Source organism: Cheilinus undulatus, linkage group 19, assembly GCF_018320785.1.
Source record: "Cheilinus undulatus linkage group 19, ASM1832078v1, whole genome shotgun sequence".
NCBI lineage: Eukaryota > Metazoa > Chordata > Actinopteri > Labriformes > Labridae > Cheilinus > Cheilinus undulatus.
Window position 1 is genome coordinate 22800000 of NC_054883.1, and position 21598 is coordinate 22821597.

Genomic DNA, 21598 nt, shown 5'->3' on the forward strand with positions numbered 1-21598 from the left:
GGAATGGACTAACTAGAAGAGAATGCACTGCAAAACAGGAAGCTGTGGAGCTCTGCATTGTATGATATAGCTATGAATGCTTAAGTGAAAAACATTAGTGCGTCACCTTTATTTTCTAATGTGCTAAACATGAGTGGAAATACAGCAGCGTGCAAACAGCCGAAAACCTCCTTATACTACAGAATACAATATAGCCATTTTTGTAGGATATTTAGGGCCCAAGCACTGACCTCAGAGCAAGGACCCTATTGTATCTGTAATGTTTTTTCTTCTTCATTATTATTCTTTTTCTGACACTTTGTGGTCGATTTGGGGTACTTAAACCCCCTAAAAAGTCTTGGATTTTTGCCCAACATCTGACTATTCCCACGTACCGCAAATTGCAAAACACACCGACATGTGCCGGGATGCGAGGGCCCTCCAGTGCTGCTTGCAGCCCTAGTTTTTAATTGTTCTCCAACCGACTGCACATTTTATTTCAAGGAAAAGCTGATATACCTGATGAGTTTCCCCTTAAATAACATTTATAACTCATTTGAGCAAGGCATTCTGAAAACTTTTTTATTCTTATTATAATTACACTGTCTTTTGCATTAAAATACAAAATTTTGCAAATAAATATAATTTTTCACTACACATACATTTTGGTATTTTTTTTCACAGCCACGAGCAGTTTGATTCTAGGAAATGAGCTCTTTTTAAGTGAGACTTAAACAGGCATGTTTTCTGTATCATTTTGAAGTGTTCTGTCAGGCTGAAGAATCTTAAATGTGACACTTTTTGCCTATGTTTAACTCCTGTGGTTCTGCAGAGATTCTATCAGACTCTTGTTGTACTCATCAACCTGCTGGAAGACGTTCTTGGCGACTGAGCCGTAGTCACTCTCCTGGGTTTTTGAAGCGATGACTGATGCTGCAGTTAAAGAAAGATCAAACTTTAACAGGCAGAGGTGACACCCCTCACGCTTATTCCAACAAGACTTGCTCTGAGTAGTAAGTGACAGGCATATAAAAGAAGGATACACTCTTTCATGACGAAGTTGTTTTGCTCCAAGTGTTGCCATTTCCTCTCAAGATTAGCCAGCTAAACACACAGAAACAGAGAAAACAAAGAAAAATAAAGTTACTACGAACAGAATGATGAAATTTTATGTAAAGTAAAACGGCAAGTTTCCCCTGTCAGTGTACAGTGCATTTCTATGGTTAATATGCATTTCTTACACCTTATCATCGACAAAAAATCCTCCCGGTCACAATGCTTTTTTTTTTTTTTTTTTTTTTATAAATATGATTGCATCTGTCAAATACATATAAACATGACTGTGCAGTCAAGAAAAAAAAAACCTGCAAGATTTCTCTATAAATAAAAAAAACTGAGTTTATGATAAGAAGCCGCATGCAAATTCTGAAACCATCAGACCATTATATCCTTTAAGTAGTGCAGCAATAAATATTAATGAAAGGGTGATGTAATCTGTTTTAGATCTTTAAGATGCTGCAGATATAATTGTGTTAGCTTGTAAAATAAATTGTTCACATTAACTGATATGTTGACATTAAAATCTAGCTCCAGTAAATTTGTGCACATAGGTATTATCTGTAATATATTTCCTTAATCTAACAGTAATTCCCAAACCTGAGTATGAGTTTCGTTTTCTTGCAGTTTGGTCTTGAGAGCTTCATATTTCTGGTTCATTTCATCAAGCAGCTGCTTGAAAGAATCCCGACGCTGAGACAGAGACACCCGCTCCTCCTGTAGTCTCTGCAACAGAGCAACATACAGCCATGTCATTATTAAACTTCTTTGTACTGGACACAGATAGTCAGGAGCTTTGTATTTAATCAAAATTGTCAAACACCCAAAGTGAGATGACAGAGCTGATAATGCTAAATACTAAAGACACACTGACTGTGAATATCAGAGCCAATACTGATGTATTATTCAGTTTTGATTTAAGATTCCCACAATGCCATTTTCCCTTGTTTGGCAACAAGCACAAACCAGAGTTTCTCCAACAGGTGACCTTGTCTGTCCAGAATATAACATTTTTTGATTAAATAGGTGTGCTAGACATCAGCATTAAAGTGACTGGAGACCAGCTAATGCATCGGCGCAATCCTTCCAACCACAATTAACTGCCTTTATCAGTGGCTGTCTAATAATTTAATCCAACTTTCTCTGCTGCAGTTTTCACTGCAGTTATGGCAGCCATCCAGGATAACAGTATCCACAAGTCAGTCCAGGATTTGTGAGTATATCACATTTACCTTTTTTTTCTCCTCTGCTTCATGCCTCAGGGTGTCCAGGTCCCTGTAGGTGATCAGCTCAGTCTCCATAGCATGGATACGCTCTTTCAGGCTGCTGAGCTCACCTGTGATCTTTCCCTCGAGCTGCTGCATCTTCTCCAAGTCCTGCTGCAGACGCTGTGACTCTGGGAGGAGGTTAGGAAGGACACGGACACAGAGGGATGGGTGGTTTTTGCTTGTTTTGGCATGTTAGGTTTTCCAAAGAAGGTAAATTTAACAGGCATTTTATGTGTAAGGATATTATTTACCAGTTGTCAGTCCCCTGGCAGTGCTCTCTGACTGAACCATCTCCGTCTCCTTACTAACCAGCACTTCCTGCATGTTCTTCAGTTCATTGGCTGTCACTTGATCCACCTGACGTAGCCGCGACATGTTCTACACACACACACACACACACACACCCACACACACCCACACACACACACACAAAACCACATAAAAATACACAACATGCTTAATCTTCTCTTCCAGGCTATCCTGCCAGACTTTTGTCTGTCTATCGCCCTCCTCTGGGTTCCTCAGCTCACCCTGCTGCAGTGCTCCAGGATGGAAATGATGTTCTCCTGACACTGTATAATCTTCTCCTGCTCCTGAGCCCAAGTGCCCTCAAATGACCCCATGTAACCTGAAACAAGGACAAAATATTTCTGCCAGTTACCACAAACTTCATGTTACTATACTCATAAATCAAACTGTGGTTAAGATACATGACGTCTAAGACGTTCATGGTTTTAAATGTGACAACATTTAAAAGTATGAAACTGAAACCATGAACCTGAATCTGTTGGCTTTAATATTCCCATGGGCATGATAACCAAAAGTAAATAAATAAATCAATAAAAACGCCTTGAAGTCACGAATAAAGCAACAGAGCTTGATGCTATGATGACGGTTTTGTTTTTATATAAATGAGAGTTGTCGTTCAACATATTCACAGTATCAAGAAAAGAATGGAGAACAGAACAAACTGGAAAAAACTTCAGGCAGTTTTCCAGACTGCAGGTGTTAAAGCATCACAAGACAGATGGACAAAAGACATATATTTCAATTTGGCAATAATAAAAAGTTCAACTTACGATCAATCTCTTCTTCTTTTTTCTTCAGCTCCTTGTATTTCTGCTGACACTCCCCTTTAAACAGAAAATAACATATTTAGTCTTAAAAGGTGCTGGATAATCAGCCTGTTAATAGCAAGACAAAAAAGAAATCAGGAAGATTTTAGACAAGCAAAAACTTGTCAAAGGTAGAAATGTATGAAACATTAATTTACAGTACCACTATATTGGACAAAAGTATTTGGTCACACCTATTGATCATCAAATTTAGGTGTTTTATTCTGATCTGTTGCCACAGGTGTATGAAATCAAGCACCTAGCCAAGCAGTCCCCATTTACAAACATTTGTTGTGAAGAGCTCAGAGACTTCAAGCATGGTAATGTGATGGATGCCACCTTTGCAATAAGATGATCCATGAAATGTCATCCCTGTTGGATATTGGCCGAATACTTTTGTCCTTATACTATATTGTCAATGGCCTTTTTGGGTTTGATAATAACTGATATCAATTCGTTCTGGATTATTGTTTGGTTTAGGTTTTCATAAATTGTGATGGTCAAAGTTCACTAAATCATAAATACAGCCACTAAAAAGGGAAATAATCTGAATATATACCTCCAATGAAAATGTTTGTTCGTTTCAGTCGTTATTGTAGCAATAAAAGGGGCTGACGGTCTCTGGTGCACTTTACAGCACGACACCTTGGTCCCCACCAAAATATTCAACTTGGCACACCCACAGGGAAGTTTTTCAAAAACATTTGATCAGGGAGAAAAACTTGTGACTGGTTTGGACAAGTAGAAAGCTGTCATCAGATGTTACCCTGTGCTTCCTCAGAGTCCTGCTCCAGCTGACGGACCTCCTCTGTGATCTGTCCCGTCTTGTCTCTGATCTCTGTTAGCCTGAAAACACACAAATACACTAATTATTACACAGAAACTAAGTCAGTCACACATTTAGATGAAAGAAATTATTTGGCTCAAAAGTAACAAGGTGATTGAGGAAAACAAAAACAGGATATGTGAATAAGCAATAACTAAGAGTACATACTGTCTTTCCATGCTGGCAATTTCCTGATTGTCTTCTTTCACCTAGAGTTAAAACATGAAATATTGTTTTAATGTAAATGGCTACTAATCATGCTTATAGTTAAGAGGTTGTTTACATTCTAGACTTAGATGGAGCCTTGGTGTGAAGCAAACCTGTTTTAACAATCTCTCTCGTTCCTCCTGTGGGGAGCCGAGGCTCTTGTGCTCAGCTTCCATGGCATCACGCTTCGCCTCCAGTGCTGACAGAGTCTCATGCAGCCGGACTACTTCCTGCTTTATGTGCGAGTGAGCGAGCTCCTGTACACAGAGAATGATGTTAGATTTTTTTCTTAAATTGGAAATTTGTTTTAAACAAAGGGAGAGATAAACTTACAAAAACACACAGACAGAAAAAGGTAATAGTGACAAAAACTGATATTACTACTACAGATCTGTAAAGCAGTTTTGATTTCTGTATGTATTGCTGGTGCTTAATAAATAAATCTTTCTTGCATTGCCCTTCAGATGTTAGTGTTACAGGCACACTACAGTGCATTTGGAAACTTCTGGAAAGCCCTTTGTACTTATTTCAGGTGTGTAATTTCTACTGCCTCATGTTGCATTATTTCTAAAGCCATTCATCTATCCATCTTTTTTTCCATTTTCATTAAGCTCCAGGACATGCCAGTGATTTATTTATAGGACATTGGGAACTACCTTTTTATACTGCCAAAAAGCAAAGGCAATATTAAAAAAAAAAAAAGAAAAAAGAAAAAAAAAAGAAAAATCAATAAGCTCTTATACTTCAGCTGGCATGCATTTGTTAACACAGATAGAAATTGCATTCTATGACTTGTGAAATGTCTTAAAAACACTGCTCTTCTACATTAACTCTTTGTCATCCTTTCCTTTTATCCTCCTGCTTGTTGTAAACCAAACGTACTGCTTCGTAGTCCTCCTTCCTGGTTATGAGAATGTCCAGCTCTTCCTGGATAACACTTAGCTCCTGCAAAACAAGACAAAAGAACAAGGAGTCAAGACAAGAGTAGTAATACAGCATGATACCTAAGTAATCACCCGTATCAAACTACAGTGTGAATAATATCAGCCTAGTAGTGGCATGAGCATTTAATTGATTTTGTAAAAGTGTGTGACATTCCTTTAAGCCTAGCTGTTGGATGTTTGTATGTATGCGTTGTAAAACGTTGTTATGTACTGTGTTACATGATCTTTACTTCTAAGAACTCTGTAAGTGTTTGGGGACTGAAGACAGGAATGGTTGAAGAAATGAAAGTGGAATTCATCCCATTCTTGCTTGATGTACATCTCAAGATACTTAGTAGTGTGGAATTTTCATTTTCTGTGCTTCATAATGTGCCATACCATTTCAGTGGGAGGCAGGTCTGGACTTCATACAGGCCAGTCAAGTACCCACACTCTTTTATTGTGAAGCCATGCTGTTGTTACTTGTGCAGAATGTGGCTTGGCATTTTCTCACTGCTTTTGAACTTTGCATTGGTAACAATGTGGAGGGTCCTTTTTCTCTACAGCCTGGAGGACTCATTGAGCTAATATCATGTCCAAAACCAGTTTGAAATGCCAGCTGCTCTTTATGTAGTTGCTGAAAATAGCGTTCAGTTTACATGAGCAATGTAAATTAATGAGAGCATTAACTTACATTTGGAGATGTAGTGACATACAGCAGTAACTGACATTGGTTTTCTGAAGTGTTCCTAAGTCCACGTTGTACAATTATCACAGTAGATTTGCAGTTTTTGATCAAATGGTGCCTTATGTCCCATTTTTTGGAACTGGAGTTGATGTGTACATATCTATGTCATTCAAATATATAAAGTCATGTCATGTGCATTAGTTTTAGGCATGTAGGGCAGTAAAGATTCACCAAGGGGGCCAGATGTGCAACCTGGGGTTGGAGGGGGCGGAAGGAGTCACGCTCAACACATGTTGACAAACTTGTGTGTTGCTCTGCAGCCAAGGTCAAGCTCAATGACATCTCCTTTTGTCTAGGCCTTCTTACACCTGGTGATACCCCCTGAACTGCTGGCAGCTTTCAGGCCCTTGGGTCATCCACAGCATGACAGGGTCCCACCCACTCAATCAGGTACCACTCAGTTGGTACCCTAGGCCATGCTTACTTGCAACATCCAACCCCTACTCCGCCCTAAACATCTTGACTTTGTTATTTTCTCAACAGATTATTTTCCCATGCTCTTGGTAATATGCAAGGACATCCAGAGCATGACCGCTGTCATGTCAGTCCTCCTTTCTTTCAGATAGTGCCCATCTACGCCACATCCAAGCCTTATTTCAGCCTAAATGTTTTGGCCCAAACAAGCCTAAAAGTTCTGCATAGCACTGTATTATTGAAGCATTTGTGATTAATCAAACTACATCTATTGCATAATGGTGTTTATTCAGGGTTGTCCTCTTTGACCCCACATTGCATGGGTAAGAGAGTCTCATGGGATGATTACCATATTTTGAACCCAAAGGTCCATAGCAGCATAGAAACAAAGAATTATAAATACAAATGCAATTGAGAAAGTGGTAAACAGGGCTATACTTTATTCTTACCTGTAGCAGGTCCTCATTGGCTGTTGTCATTGCAAAATACTTTTCTTGCTTTGCAGCTGGCATTGACTGGACAACCTCGTCAGCAACCCTCCTCTCCCTCCTGATCTCCTCTTCTATCGCTCTGATAGCTTCCTCTCTCCTGGAGAGTAAACACAGAAGGTGGGAGTAGTCTTTTTTTGCTTTTTCTTTTATTATTAGTTTTGCCTTGGTTAAAATAAGTTTGGGGTGGGAGACATAACATAAGACTACATCAAAGATGTGAGGGATAAGATAAATATTAATAAAAGAGCACAAATAAGATAAGTAAAGTAGATATCAGGTGGTTTGGGAAGATTTACAGAATTCCTTTCTTTCTCTTCAGCTCCTTGTCTGTCTTACTTCTTTTGCTTGAATATATCCTCTTCTCTCTCTCCTTTTAAGTTCCCCTCATTTCTTTTTATATTTCTCCTTTCCCTTATAATCTAAATTAATTCTACCCTCTTCATCCTCCTGTCTCTGCCCCCCAGTACCACTCAATAGTGTAATTACTTCTTTGCCATATTTACTGTTTCTTCAGCTTGTAATCACGTTCTTTCTCAAGCCACATTATGTAATAAAACTAATAACTAGCCCTTAATCCTATTCAATGATTAGCTGTAATGCTTAAACTTTTCTAAGGGGGTGTTAATAAAAGGCTCAAGAGAGTTCTAACTAATGCGAAGCAGTAATGAAGAAAGTAGGTTTCCCTTCATCTACCATAAAAGTTTAGCAAACTGTTGCACTATGTGTCAGGTTTTACAACATGGAACAAAGGTCAGGCTGAGCAGGCTACATCACGCTGACAGGTGATTAAAAGTTCAGCTGAGTGCCGGTAGAAGTACAGGTAAGCCGTTTTGGTTATTATTCAATCATATAGAATAATGACAGCAAGAGGTTTAAGTCTGAGACAAACTGTGTAAGATCTCAGGAATGTTTGAAAAGATAATTTGTTCTCTACACAGGACGAAAAGTTATTAGGCTGACCTACATCATCATTGAAGGTAAATCATAGTCATTAAAGGTGCAAGTATGCTGGTTCTTTCTTTAACGCTGGCCGGTAGCGTAATGTCCTTTAACAAGAGAACATCCTGACATAGCCTAAATATCATATATGTCATGGATTATAAAGAAGGCAAGTTCGGGAACAAACAGTATCTTATCAAGTAAACTGAAGGAAGTTAAGTTTTCATACTACAGTCACATAAGTGTCAAATGATAACATGACACAGAAAGAAAATTAAGGCCTTAAGGTTTTTCATTTTGACTATAGACAACAGTAACCTTGTATCCAGTCACACTTACTCTTAGTTGGTAGGAATAAGAACCATAAGACATTCTAATATACTTTAGTATACTATAACACAGAATAGCAAAGGATAGTATAGGATTGTATAAAATAGCTTAGCACAGCAAAATATAGTATAGCAGAGTACAGTGCAGTATAGCACGGTAACGTATACTAAGAAAAAGAATTGTAAAGGGAAGTAAAGTATAGCGTAGCTTAGCCAAATATAGCAGAATGAACTAAATCACACTATAGTATAGTATAGTAAATTGTATTGTATATTCAAGTGTAGCAAAATGAAGTAAAGTATTGTGTAGCTAAGTCAAGCATAGCACAGTGAAATGAATTGCTGTATAGAATTGTTTAATGCAATAGAGAATACTATGCCATACAATATAGTGCATTTTAGTATGGTATAGTTTAGTAAAGTACAGCACAGTACAGTATAGTATATTATAGTGTGGTGTAGTGTTGTATGGTATAGTATAGTGTAGCATAGTATGGTATGGTATGGTATTGTATAGTATAGAACAGTAAAGTATAGCATTGTTAAGTATAGTATTGTATCGTATTGTATAATATAAGTTACCATGGTTTAGTAACATACAGTACAGTACAGTAAAATTAAGTGTAATATAGTACAATATTGTGTTGTAAAGTGAAGCATCATTGAGTGAATTATGGTATAGTATGGTAGTGTAGTATGGTATAGTTTAGTATAGTATAGTATAGTATAGTATCATACAGTATGGTGTAGTGTAGTGTAGTGATGTTTAGTATAGTATAGGATAGTATAGTATAGTATAGTACGGTATAGTATAGTATAGCACAGTATAGAATGTTAAAGTATAGCATTGTTGAGTATAGCATTGTATTGTATAGTTTTGTTTAGTATAGTACAGTAACATACAGTAAAGTATAATGTAGTGTAATATAGTGCAGGACTGTGTTGTAATGTATAGGATCGTTGAGTGAATTACGGTACACTATGGTAGTGTAGTATGGTATAGTTTAATATATTATAGTATAGTATAGTTTTGTAATTATAGTTTAGTATAGTATAGAACGGTAAAGTGTAGCGTCGTTGAGTATGGCATTGTACTGGATAGTATTGTTAAGTATAGTATTGTAACGTACAGTACAGTATAATGTAGAGTAATATAGTGCAGCATTGTGTTGTTAAGTAAAGCATTGTTAAGTGAATTATGGTATAGTAATGTCCTGTATTGTATATTATAGTATACTACAGTACAGTACAGGACATTACAGCATAGTACAGTACAGTACAACACAGTACAGTACACCACAGTTAAGTACTGTATAGTATAGTATAGTATGGTATAGTATAGTATGGTATAGTATAATATAGTATAGTATGGTATAGTATAATATAGTATAGTATAGTATAGTATAGTATAGTATAGTATAGTACAGTACAGTACAGTACAGTACAGTACAGTACAGTATATTGTAGTGTAGTATGATAAAGTACGGTATAGTATAGTTATAGTATAGTTGAGTAGAGTACGGTAAAGTACAGTATAGTGTAGTATAGTATAGTGTAGTGTAGTATTGAATAGTTTGGTATAGTATAGTATAGTTGAGTAAAGTACAGTACAGTATAGTATAGTGTATTGTAGTATAGTATAGTGTAGTATGGTATAGTTTGGTATAGTATAGTATAGTTGAGTAAAGTACAGTACAGTATAGTATAATGTAGTGTCATATAGTATAGTGTAGTATGGTATAGTTTGGTATAGTATAGTATAGTTGAGTAAAGTACAGTACAGTATAGTATAATGTAGTGTCATATAGTATAGTGTAGTATGGTATAGTTTGGTATAGTATAGTATAGTATAGTATAGCTGAGTACAGTACAGTACAGAATAGTGTAGTGTGGTATAGTGCAGTATAGTATAGTTGAGTAAAGTACAGTGCAGTATAGTATAGTATAGTACAGTACAGTATAGTATAGTGTAGTGTATTGTTGTATGGTATAGTTTAGTATAGTTTAGTATCGTATAGTATAATAGGAGTAGAAAGAAAAGCAGCCAAAGATTATTACATAGTGCAAGTTTCTGCCAGCTTCTTGTGTGTTTAGCACATGAAACAAGCTAGATACATTTTAACAAGTAAAGCATTTATTACTTAGAGTCCCTTATGTATTGTTTTCAGGATAGTATAATGGAGAGGTTCCAGCAAACTCTTCTACTTCTGTTGTGGACAGTTGCAGCTTTGAATACATTAGGAAGTAATGCTGCTGTTGTTGAAGATAACAAACTGGTAAGTATTTATTCCACTGTCCTTTTGCTGAACAAAAACTTAGTGGGTGAAAATTAATAGTTTTTACATAGACTCTGAACCAGGGCCAGGATGTGGTTCCTGGAAGAAATGTGAAATCCATTATTTGGTTTATATATTTTAACAACTGTCCATCTTTCCAACCATCACTCATCAGCAGGAGAGAAAACTGACTGACAGTCGACTTGAAGTCATCCCTCACAGTGATAACAACTCCTCTGTTACAAAACTGTTGATTGACGGGGGTCTGATTACTCTAAATGAGGCTGACAAACTGGCCCTGGCTAGTTATTCTGTACTGGTTGAGTTCAGACTTCAAGGAAACAAAGTGACCAGTATACCAGCAAAGTACTTCTCTGTGGTACCCCACCTCAGTGTGCTGTCCTTGTCTGGGAACAACATCAGCAGGTAAAAAAGCAAGAAAATGAAAGACACAAGCTTATAAAAATGAAGCAGTGTTGTATCTTTGCTTCTGCACTAGACTTTTAAATCCACTTGTGAAGTATTTGTTAGGCCACAGGAAGACTGTATCTCTTTAAAAAGTTATGACTGTGAAACTATTTGTATTTTAATGGCTTTAGTTATTGTTATTGTTACATGTGTAACTACTGTCTTTCTTCAGCCTGGACCCAGGGTGTTTATCTGGTCTTGAAGTCCTGACAGAGCTAGACCTGTCCAACAATCTGCTGACAAGTCTCCATCCCCAGCTCTTCACAGGGCTCAATAGTCTACAGGTAAATATCAGCCAATACTCTTTTCCCAGTATCTTAGAAAGAGCCCTGAATTATTTATTATCTCTTTGTCAGGGTTGTCTAAGGATTAAAATCTTGTGATAAATCTTCCGTCTTTATTGCATTTTGAAATTCCATTACTTTGGGTTTGAAACAGGTTTGTTTCATTTTTGAATTTTTGAAATGAAATAAAGAGTTCCTGTTTGGATAAAAACCTGCTTTTATTTTAAATGGACTGTTAGATGACAGATTCTGACTTAGCCACAGAGAAAATTGGACTTGTTATGGATTGAAAAGAGAATAAGTGAACAGTAAAAAAGTGCAGATGACTTCTGACTTGTCCACTGAGCTGTCTGACTGTTTTAAGGTGAAATGAGACATTAAGGGGCAGTGGTGGACTCAGTTAGATCACTGTGGCTGCAGAGGCTTAACAGAAGTGTACTGAAAGCATGCAATTAAAGCGGAAATAAATAATGCATTAATTATAGACCTCAATTAATCACCATTAATGCGTAAATGAGTCTTACTTTTAATACCTTTTGTTTTTTTTAAATAAACACTTGCAACTTGTTATGCAGATAAGCAAAACTGACATATACCTTTATAAATTTAGCTGTTATTATCTGTCTTGTCCCAGGTTCTTAACCTACAGGGGAACCCATGGAACTGTTCCTGCCCGCTGCTGAGCACCATTAAAGACATCAAAGCAGCAGGTGTTTCTATTGGTAATTATTTGATTATTTAACCTTGCATTTATGACTTATTCTTCAGGCATGAACTGATGTAAAAAGGCGGTATGATTACAGTTTTTCCCAGTTGGATACACACAAAATAATGGAATTATGCATGTAATTCCTTAGTTACTTTTTTGTATCTTTAGACTGATTTTCTAACCTTACAAAGCAGATATAATGGCCAGTCTTCATGTCCTTCTTCAGCCAAATCCATCTTGCGAAGCTACAGTCAAAAACAATTGTGCCAAAGCTAAAAATGGCAACCAATCAGCGCCATTTGAGGAGAATGAGGTGGTAGCTACAGGCAGGGTTTAGTTGTACTGGAAGCCGATAGCAATGGCTGTCACCAGTGGAGCCTTTAGCTTGGATGTAGCTGTTGTATAGCAGCAGTTTTATCTGAACTGAACTGGGCCAAATTTCTTTATGAAATGATGAGCAAGAAACAGCACTAAAAGCTTTTCATGACAGAAAAGATATTTCAACTCTTCCCCTGACCTGCGTTAGTCTGAGTTTGTGATAGTTATGGGGGAGGATTAGTTGAAGTGTTAGCAAGTAGCACAATGGCTGCCTCCAGTGTAGCAATTAGCTCGTATGCAGCTATAGTATAGCATCAGGTTTATCCGAACTGGGCCTTATCTGTTTATTAAAACAAGAGCACAGGGCCACACTGAAAGCTCAACTTAGTGGAGAGTGGAGTGGATCTGTGCATATCCTCTACCTCATTTTGTCTTGTCACTCTGATTGGCCCGTCATGAATGTGCGAGACAGAATGTTTAACGAATCATTTTCTGAGAATTTTTTTGAAAGTCCTGCCCCTCTCAAATGCTTTCTATAGGGGGTTTCCCGGATGAATGTGAAATATATTCATGCAATCGATGTTTGAAACAGCGTATCCGGCATGTCACGTGACTGATTTTCGTTGTAGTTGTTCTTGTCCAAATAAAGTTATTTACTACATGTTATCCAAACTAGGTAACATTAGTATTGCTTATGCATATACTGTAATATATGCATGTGCTGTTTGGGGACATTAAACTGCATACTTTACTAAAAAAAAAACTAAAGGGAAAAGTATTTTCACACACTTTTGAATAAGTACCATGGCCTTTTGAATTAAAAACACACAGAGACCCTTTTGATGGAGGAGTTTTGTATTGATCACATCAGTGTTTATTTGATGCTCTGTAAGTCATTAGCATGCAATAGCTGTGTGTATTGTTGTGATGGAAGGTTTGATGGAGGTGGACTTTTACAGAAGACAGAAAATGGTTCTGAGCGCTGGAGCTTTGACAAAGTAGTTTACTGCTTTCTGTTTATGTTTAGAGTTTTGAGAACATTTGGGAAAACCAGTAATGACAGTATTTGTATAACAAATGTATTTTATGTGATGCCAGGGTATACAGGGGGAGCAAAAGCCCTCTGTACTTCTCCTGAAAAGCAGGCTGGAAGGAATCTACTGGAGGTGACAGCTGCGTGTTATCCTTCACCAACAACCACCTTCACCACAGACCCACCAAAACCCCCCACAGCTGTCAGTGTGAAGAAGTCTTGGGCCTCATCAACCATACTGAAGACCACATCAAATAAAAGAAACAACATCAACAAAGGTAGTCAAATAAAGATAACCATATTTTCATTTAGCCAATCTTCTGTTACATATTTGAAAGTATAAACAGGCTGCTCTCTCCTCTCTATTTCCTGTCACTACTTAAACTAGGCCCAACACCAGTGTCTGGAAACACATGGAAGTTCACAGCATGCGTTGCAGCCTTGGCAGTATGCACATGTGTGGTCATCATATGCGCCATAAAGGGGCCTTCCTGGTACAAGCTCTTCCATAACTACCGTCATCGACGGCTGAACTACACCGAGGAGGAGGAGGATGGGGACGTTGTGCCAACAGTTTTCTCAAAAACAGAAAGATACCTCAATGGTCAGACTTTGACCTTTGAGTGGGAAAACAGCCAGATAGAAGAGATTGAAGAGGAGGATGGCTATTTTGAAGATCCATACATTAAAAGGGAAGACTGTCATTGATTAGCAAATAGTGAAGAAAAATGAAGAAACAAACAGCTGCTGTTGAACCAGGGACAAAACAAGGAGAAAATCTTCACCGTAAAAAAGAAAAACAAAAACAAAAAAAAACAAAAAAAAAACAAACAAAACAATGATTTGTGTTTAAAAAAAAGAACGGTACCTCCTTGCTCTGAGGCTGTTGTGTGGTGCTTCACCTATATTCATTTATTTTACTATTTATTTTCTAAGCACTGTTTAGGTTTTATTATTCTTGAGGTTACTTTATCCTTGCTTTGTTGCTACTACTGTACGACTGTTCAAATGTTGGACAGAAAAAAATGATTTGTGCTTTTTGCACTTGTTTTAAAATGATGTGTTAAACTTCACTGTTGCTAAAGATCTACTATTTTAGCTTCTACTCAACAGTCTACTTTCCTGAATGACTATTCAAGCCTGACATGTGACTTCTATACATACTCTGACGTAAACAGTGCACACATGTATGTGCTTAGTCCAAAGATCCACTCTCCTGAGATGCACTTTATGGATATTAGTCAGCAGACATCCCTACCTACCATTTAGCTTACATATTTCAGCTACACCCATTGCCAACAGGTGTATAAAATCCACCATAAAGACACAAAATGTCTGTGGATGAAAGTTTAATATTTACAATAGGATGTGAGAACTCAGTGGCTTGAATGTGACATTGGACACCATCTTTGCCAGATCTCTATTTGTGAAATTCCAGCACTTTTACACCTACCCTTGTAAACCATAAAGTGTTATTATTGTGAAGTGGAAGTGGCAAGAAATAGAATTGAGGTCAGTCATAAAGACATATAACACAGTCTCACTGACCTCACAAAATTGCCATTGTATCACTAAATGCCTGGAAGAGATTTCCGTACTAAAACAGTTGATCAAAAGTTAAATGAGAGGTTTCCATGGCTAAATAGCTCCAAGTTAGCCTAATGTCACCAGCTGCAAAAGAAAAAAATGGTAACAGCTATGGTATACACTGCAACCATGTACAGGAGCAGAGGACACATTTTCAATAACTGGAAATCTGATTGATAAATATGGGATTGACTAATACAAAGAACAGTGACCTATCAAAGTATCTCATGTTCCAGGAAAGGAACAAAGGACAAAGTCTAGTCATCTGATGTTTCAAACCTTGTGCAATGGTTTAGGAGGGATCCTTTACTGTTTTCTTCGTGACTGTGTCCTTGTAATCATATTTAAGCAAAATGTAGCTCTTAAGAGCTACTGAATAACTCTTTACAAGTGTGGGTCAGCTAACAGCTTTGAGATTTATATTTTAGAGCTTTTGCCTTTTTATTGTGAGAAAGGAAAAGTATAAAGCATAATAAATCAGGGAGAGACAGCGAGGGATGATGTGTGGGAGAGAAGCCATTGGTTAGACTTGAACATTTGACACCTGCTTGGAAGATGAGCTTCCATACATGGGTTACAGCTATTGGCACCCCATCTCCCACATTTTCAAGGATGTTTGCCAGTGGTGCAAAACAGAAATTCTTTAAGAATTTTGTGTATTGAAAATACTCCGTTTTTAAATATGGTTATTCATATTAACCCTCTAACGCCTGTTGTATCATATTTGATACATACTTTTCTGATACCTCTATCTAATCAATATGCTCAATAAACTACTCAAAAAAAATGTACGAATACAATCTGATAAATGATAAAAATGCCCTCAAGTGGATTATCAGTTACCAAAAACACTTAATGAATGAAATGAGATACTAAAAATATATTTGTTAAATTTTATGGAAATTTTGATTTTTTTAAATTTCCGTAGAAAGTTAAATAAACATTTCAGTTCCAAGAAAATGAGAATTTTCTGGCTATTATTCGTGTTTTCAGGCTTTAAGGGGTTAAAATTGAAATTTAGCAGTGAAATAAAGCTGATATTTCTATAACATTGCACCATGCCATTTGATAACAATGTGTCATTTAAATAAACCATTGATGACACTTAAAACATTTGTTAGTTTTCTGTAACACAAAATGCTTAACGTGTTTTAGGAGTAATTAGTTTGACAGTTTGATTACTAAATATACAAAGTATTATGTATAATCTTTTCTAAGTTTTAGGGCATGAGTTTATGATATAAATCCTTTTAACACCTGCAAATGTAATAACTGCCCACAAATAATAAACCACAAAAGTACTGCAGATATACAGCTGTAATAATCCTACCATCGTTATAAATTTACCACAAACTTAACAGCAGTTGGCTACTGCAAATGTTAAAGTATTTACATTAGCAGGGATGTGTTACATTTGTGGGAGGGTTAAAGTTACTGCCTCCCAAAACGGCATTAATTGCCCACAAATGTAATGTGAAGATGAAAAATGAACGTTGAGGTCATTCTTTGTTGTAGCCTTTTCACAACTGCCAGTGGGTTCAACTCAGCTTAAGCTCAAGTCATATCAGTAAACAAAGCCATGGCAATTTTTTGTTCTCCATGAAATAGGAAGTCATTTTTTCAGAGTCTTAAAACACTGGTAGAGCAATGAATCTTTGCAGAGTGGATTAAAATGTGTCAAAACAGCACTCTGAAGAAATAATAAATAATGCACAGGAACATTGTTTACCCAGCCAGTTTTACTGTCTTATGATGACTTAAAATCCCAGTCCACTCCAAAATTGTTCTTAGTCTAAGGAAGTTGGAGCCCTGTATTCTTAAGACACAGTTACTTGCTTGAATAGGGAGAGATATCAAACTTAACAAGCACAGCCTTGTCCTGTAAGTTTTGTTCATGTGCAGAAAAATGTATGTTTCGTCACATCTCCATGAACAGTAAGATTTCTTATAGCTTGATAAGATGAACCCCTCTGAGGGCTTGATTCATGGAGAGCCCCTTGAATTCTGCAAAAAATGATATCAATCCACTCCTCTTCCCATTCATGGCTCTAACAGTGTTCTAAGATTCTGTAGAAACATCATGTTCCATGGCGAACAAAAATGGCCATGACTACATTTTTTGATGTGACTTGAGCGTAAGCTGATTTGAACCCACTGACAGGTATAAAAAGGCTACAACAAACATTGACTACAACTTTCATTTTTCATGTTCACATTACATTTGGGGGCAGTTAATACGGTTTTGGGAGACTGTGACTTTTACCTCACAAATCTAATAAACCACTGCAGATGTAATAGCACATTTGCAGTAGACTACTACAGTTATTTGTATTACTGCTGTTGTGTATTACATTTGTGGTTTACTATGATTATAGGCAGGTTTTACATTTGCAGGTGTTACAATCCTTATACAATTTTTTGTAAAAAACAAAAGCCTTTGAGAGAAAAGCCTAGAGCAATCAAACATTCACAAAGGACTTACTCCCTCCTCTCAGTGAAGATGCTGTCAATGCTTTCAGCTTCGCTGTCATTTTGGGCTTTTAACTGGAAGGAACACGGGAAAGAAAAACGAAAGGAATGAGAGGACATTCTTGTTTCATTTGCTATAAATTCTCTACTGTTGAATTTTGATTACCCCAAATCAGCCCATTGTCTCAAATCTTTGATGGACTTCCATCTTTTAAGGATTTAGGACTCAGCAGGTTACTACATATCTCATTTTAAATACTTACTATATTGTAGTCATTGATCATTTCCTCCATCTCGGTGTTGATGTTGAGCTTGTCCACCAGCTGAAAATAAAAAATAGAGAATTTGCATGAACAAGAATTCTAAAATCTTAGCTGTAATCTGTAGGAATGATCCACTGTTTAATTAGGATAACACAGCCAATTTTAAACAAGACTGACAGATTATGAAAAATTGTTTTGAATTATACCAGGCAACACTGCTGATGTTTATTTAGCACTAAACTTTCTAACTAATCTTTCAGCAAACATTTGCAATCATTAAACTGCTAAAGCTGGTTCCAGTCTGTCTCAGAATTGTGTTTCTAATGTCAGAAATGGTGTAATGACAAAGTAGTAAATACTGTGTAAAAATATCAGGATTATTTCCTAGGACCACAAACTAGAAATAATCAAAGAAAAGAGTTCAGTCATTTACCATGTTGTAGTCCGCAAGCTGGCCTTGTAAATCCTTAATCTCATTGGCCAGTACTTCTGCTCTGATGGGGAGAAAGAAACACAAAGTGTGGTTGAATAAAAAAAATGCTCCAATAAATTGAATAACATAATACAAATGTGGAATGGGCCTCTACGTAATTAATGGTCTATCTCAAGATTTAATATCAAAACCATCACTAACCTCTTCTCATAGGAGAGATAAACTGAGTTCTCTTGGTTGTAGTTGTCGATCTCTTTGTGCAACTTGTTGGTCTCTGTAGTTAACTCATTAATCTTACTCCTGTCAACACACCAACATATACCTTCATTTTTACATGGTAAAATAAACAAATGTGTAAAAACAGGTAGTTTAACAAATGGTTGGTGACTACAGAAAGACTCATGTCTTACCTAAGAAGGCCCAAGTAGTAGGATTTATCCAGAATCTGTCTCTGAGGTCCTTTTGAAGATGGGAAAAGAAAAGCGATGGGGGAGTTACAATGAGGGAGAGAGGTGGCTCAGAGTGGCAAAAAGTTTCAGCTCTAAGATTAAACCATCAATCTTTCCATGTGAAAAGAGTAAGATGCCAAATCTACTTTACCTTTCATGCCAGTCTTCATCCCACTGAGGCCCTGCTGGGTCACAGGCCTGTCAGTCACTTTGATTGGTGCTGACAAGACCCCAGGAGTGGCGGTGGTGAGGCCACCCCTCATACTCGGATGACCACTAGTACCTGGAACCATCTGGATAGAAAAACAAAGTAAAATCTCTGTAACATCCAAGCAAAAAGTCTCACTGCACTACAAGTACATGCCTCAGTTATAAGATACAAATATTTGACTGTGGCAGAAAAAAGTCCTAGTGGTTTTCTTAAAAGATAAGAGGAATAGCACCTTCAAATTGGGAAGTAATGTAAGTCTTCAAAAGACTATGCAGACCAACAAGTACAAGAAAGGATATGCAGGAGTCAGTAATATAAGTGATGTGACGGGCCATCTTGCAGCTGTTATTGTTTAACTTGCATTACACAGAATGAGGACAAATGACAAGCAAGAATCAGAGACAAACTGCCATCAGGAAACTTTTTAATGAATAAAAAGTGCTAATGGCAACCTTATAAATAAGATAATCTCAGATCCTTTCTAAAAAATTGAAATCCAAGGTGGAGTATTGACTGGAAAATAGGAAATTAAAATTCTAGAGCATCATAGTAGAGAATTTTGTTTTTTTTACATGTTCTTTATCTTTCTCTTAATTCACATTGACATGCTGCTGCTGTAAGTTTGGAAGAGTATCCAACAGAAAGAAAACATATTCTCAAAACCAAAATGCACCCAGGCTGATGTAGACCTACCCCCGTTGCAACACGTAAAGCTGTAGGAGGAGGTCGCATAGCAGTTGGGGGTCTTCCAGCTCCAGAGACCACAGAACCACTGCGGCTAGCTGGGCGGCCCATGCCAGAGGAAGGCCGTTGGCTTGCCATGATGCCTAAATACAGCATAAATGTTAAAAGTAACAGTTCTGAGGAGAAAACTGAAATTATTATTAATTTTACAACCTGCTGAAACTCAGTGCTTTTCAGTATATTTATGTTGATCAATAACATCTTTGAAGGGTGGTGGGTGGCTAGATTAGTTATTAGGTCTAACTATATTCTTTTACCCTGACATATTTATTTTCTATCCATCTATACCGTGCAAATCCAACTAAACACATCCTGTTCAGACACACTATATGAGAAAGGAGCAAACTGAAATTACAATGTAGGGTCTCCAAAAGTTAAACTACATATTAAGCATGGGTATACCTAATAGATGTATTTGAAAAAGGGCTCTTAAAGAGAATAATATATATTTGAATAATTAGAATCATCATTAAATAACTGACTTTGAATTTTACTCTGGTTATCTTTGTCTAACATTAAAATCTGTTTGAAAATCTGAAATATTTCAGTGTGTTAAATGTGAAAAAGAAATCAGGAAGGGGGCAAACACCTTTTCTCAGCACTGTAGCATATTTCTGTCTAAGTTACACCTTACATAGACATGTGAAGCTACTGAGATGTGATAAGTATTCACAAATATACGAGGAAATGAGCAAGTATGGCTATATTTATTCACTAACTAAGGGAAGAATGGCCTTATATTGTTTTTTTTTCTGGGGGGGGGTCCTTTCCTGTTTGAGCTTAGAAAAAAAATATTAGCGTAAAAACACATTCTTGAGACTGAAAGCTGCTGACTGCCATTTCGGATATTGAGGCAGTTTTGAAGACGTATATAACTGTTGATGTACTTCAAGACAGCACTTGTGCTTAGCTAAGTTATCACAAACTGTAGATACTACGTTTGAAAACTTAAGCTATACTCATGTCACAAACTTTTCTGAGTTTATTTTTCTCGGTGACACTCAGATTGGTAGGTTTTTCTTATTCCTTGTCATATCAGCCGTTTAGTTTACCAGCCGTCATCAACAGTGCTAATGCTAACCGTTAGCTTGCTACCATGGACTAGCTCGGATAGACTAGCTAAGGTTTCGTACCTTAAACTGGACTCGTTCTTTGTAGTTTCGACGATATTGCGGTGCTCTAAAATATTCAGTAGTCGTCTTCGTTGATATACTTATGTCTCCAACAAAATACTAAACTACAGCTAAGTAGCTTCTTCGTAAGAAAGTCGACAATTCGAGATGATGTTGACGTTACCCCAGTAACCGTCTTCTTCTCCTGGATATAGAAGGAACACGAGTTGAAAGGTGAGATGCTGCCCCCGACCGTCCAACTGAGGAAATGCATTCTTCTTGTTCTTTAATGAAGTTTGTTGGCGGCAAACAACGAATTGGTACATTTCCGCCACCTACTGGTATGGAGTGTGGATCAGACTATCTAATACTACCTTTTGCATTTAAAAAAATGATCATATTCTATCACTCACTTTAGTTTGCTTGAGACAATGAAATCAAACCCTATAACACTTATTTTCAGAGTTCTTTTGGAGTATATCTATTATATCCAACTTTATTTTTTAAGATCTAAAATGAACTGTCTTTGTTCTGCCTCATATTTCCAATAGGCTAGTATAAAATACCATGTCCCACTGTTTCTTCCAATCCATAGTAATCACATCTATCTGTGTTGTGCATTCCAATTTTCAAAAGTACTGTTTATCAAACTTTCTCTTTTTAAATTTTACTTTGTTTCAATATCTAGTTTATCAATTTGATTTTTTTGTAATATATTCTACCTTTATATATATATATATATATATATATATATATATATATATATTACTCCTCTGTGTCTTATTTTATGTGCAATTTCTTACATCTAATGTCAACTGGAAAATAAAGAGGATTGGTGATCTTTTTATTTCTTAGGCCTCCACTAGAGGTCAGTATCTGATTGTTTCTGCTTCAACAGAATATTCTTAATATTACATTTACATTTTAAATTCATCTTCATGCTGTTG

At 36.8% G+C, this 21598-nt stretch overlaps 1 protein-coding gene across 1 annotated transcript; it reads right to left on the reverse strand.

Annotated features, from left to right (window-relative positions):
* Positions 1–547: 547 nt before the first annotated feature.
* ift74 (intraflagellar transport 74) lies at positions 548–20842 on the reverse strand. Its single transcript, XM_041814195.1, has 20 exons — positions 20673–20842; positions 19489–19622; positions 18736–18877; positions 18546–18594; positions 18337–18435; positions 18136–18196; positions 17703–17762; positions 17453–17514; positions 6986–7124; positions 5334–5396; positions 4565–4708; positions 4413–4453; positions 4185–4264; positions 3383–3436; positions 2834–2931; positions 2555–2681; positions 2268–2431; positions 1636–1761; positions 1023–1083; positions 548–906 (listed from the first exon to the last, which is right to left on the reverse strand). The coding sequence occupies exons 2-20, from the start codon at positions 19615–19617 to the stop codon at positions 791–793; spliced, it is 1815 nt and encodes a 604-aa protein (XP_041670129.1). The 5' UTR covers positions 19618–19622; positions 20673–20842; the 3' UTR covers positions 548–790.
* Positions 20843–21598: the final 756 nt, after the last annotated feature.

Bases quoted from the DNA above. Each gene is read 5' to 3' on its own strand.
- ift74 (XM_041814195.1), bottom strand. From the start codon at position 19,617: ATGGCAAGCCAACGGCCTTCCTCTGGCATGGGCCGCCCAGCTAGCCGC. The intron at 2,932-3,382 runs GTAAGTTGAACT...TCCTTGTTTCAG, and splicing joins AAAAGAAGAAGAGATTGATC to GTTACATGGGGTCATTTGAG. The intron at 907-1,022 runs GTATCCTTCTTT...CTGCAGCATCAG, and splicing joins CAACTTCGTCATGAAAGAGT to TCATCGCTTCAAAAACCCAG.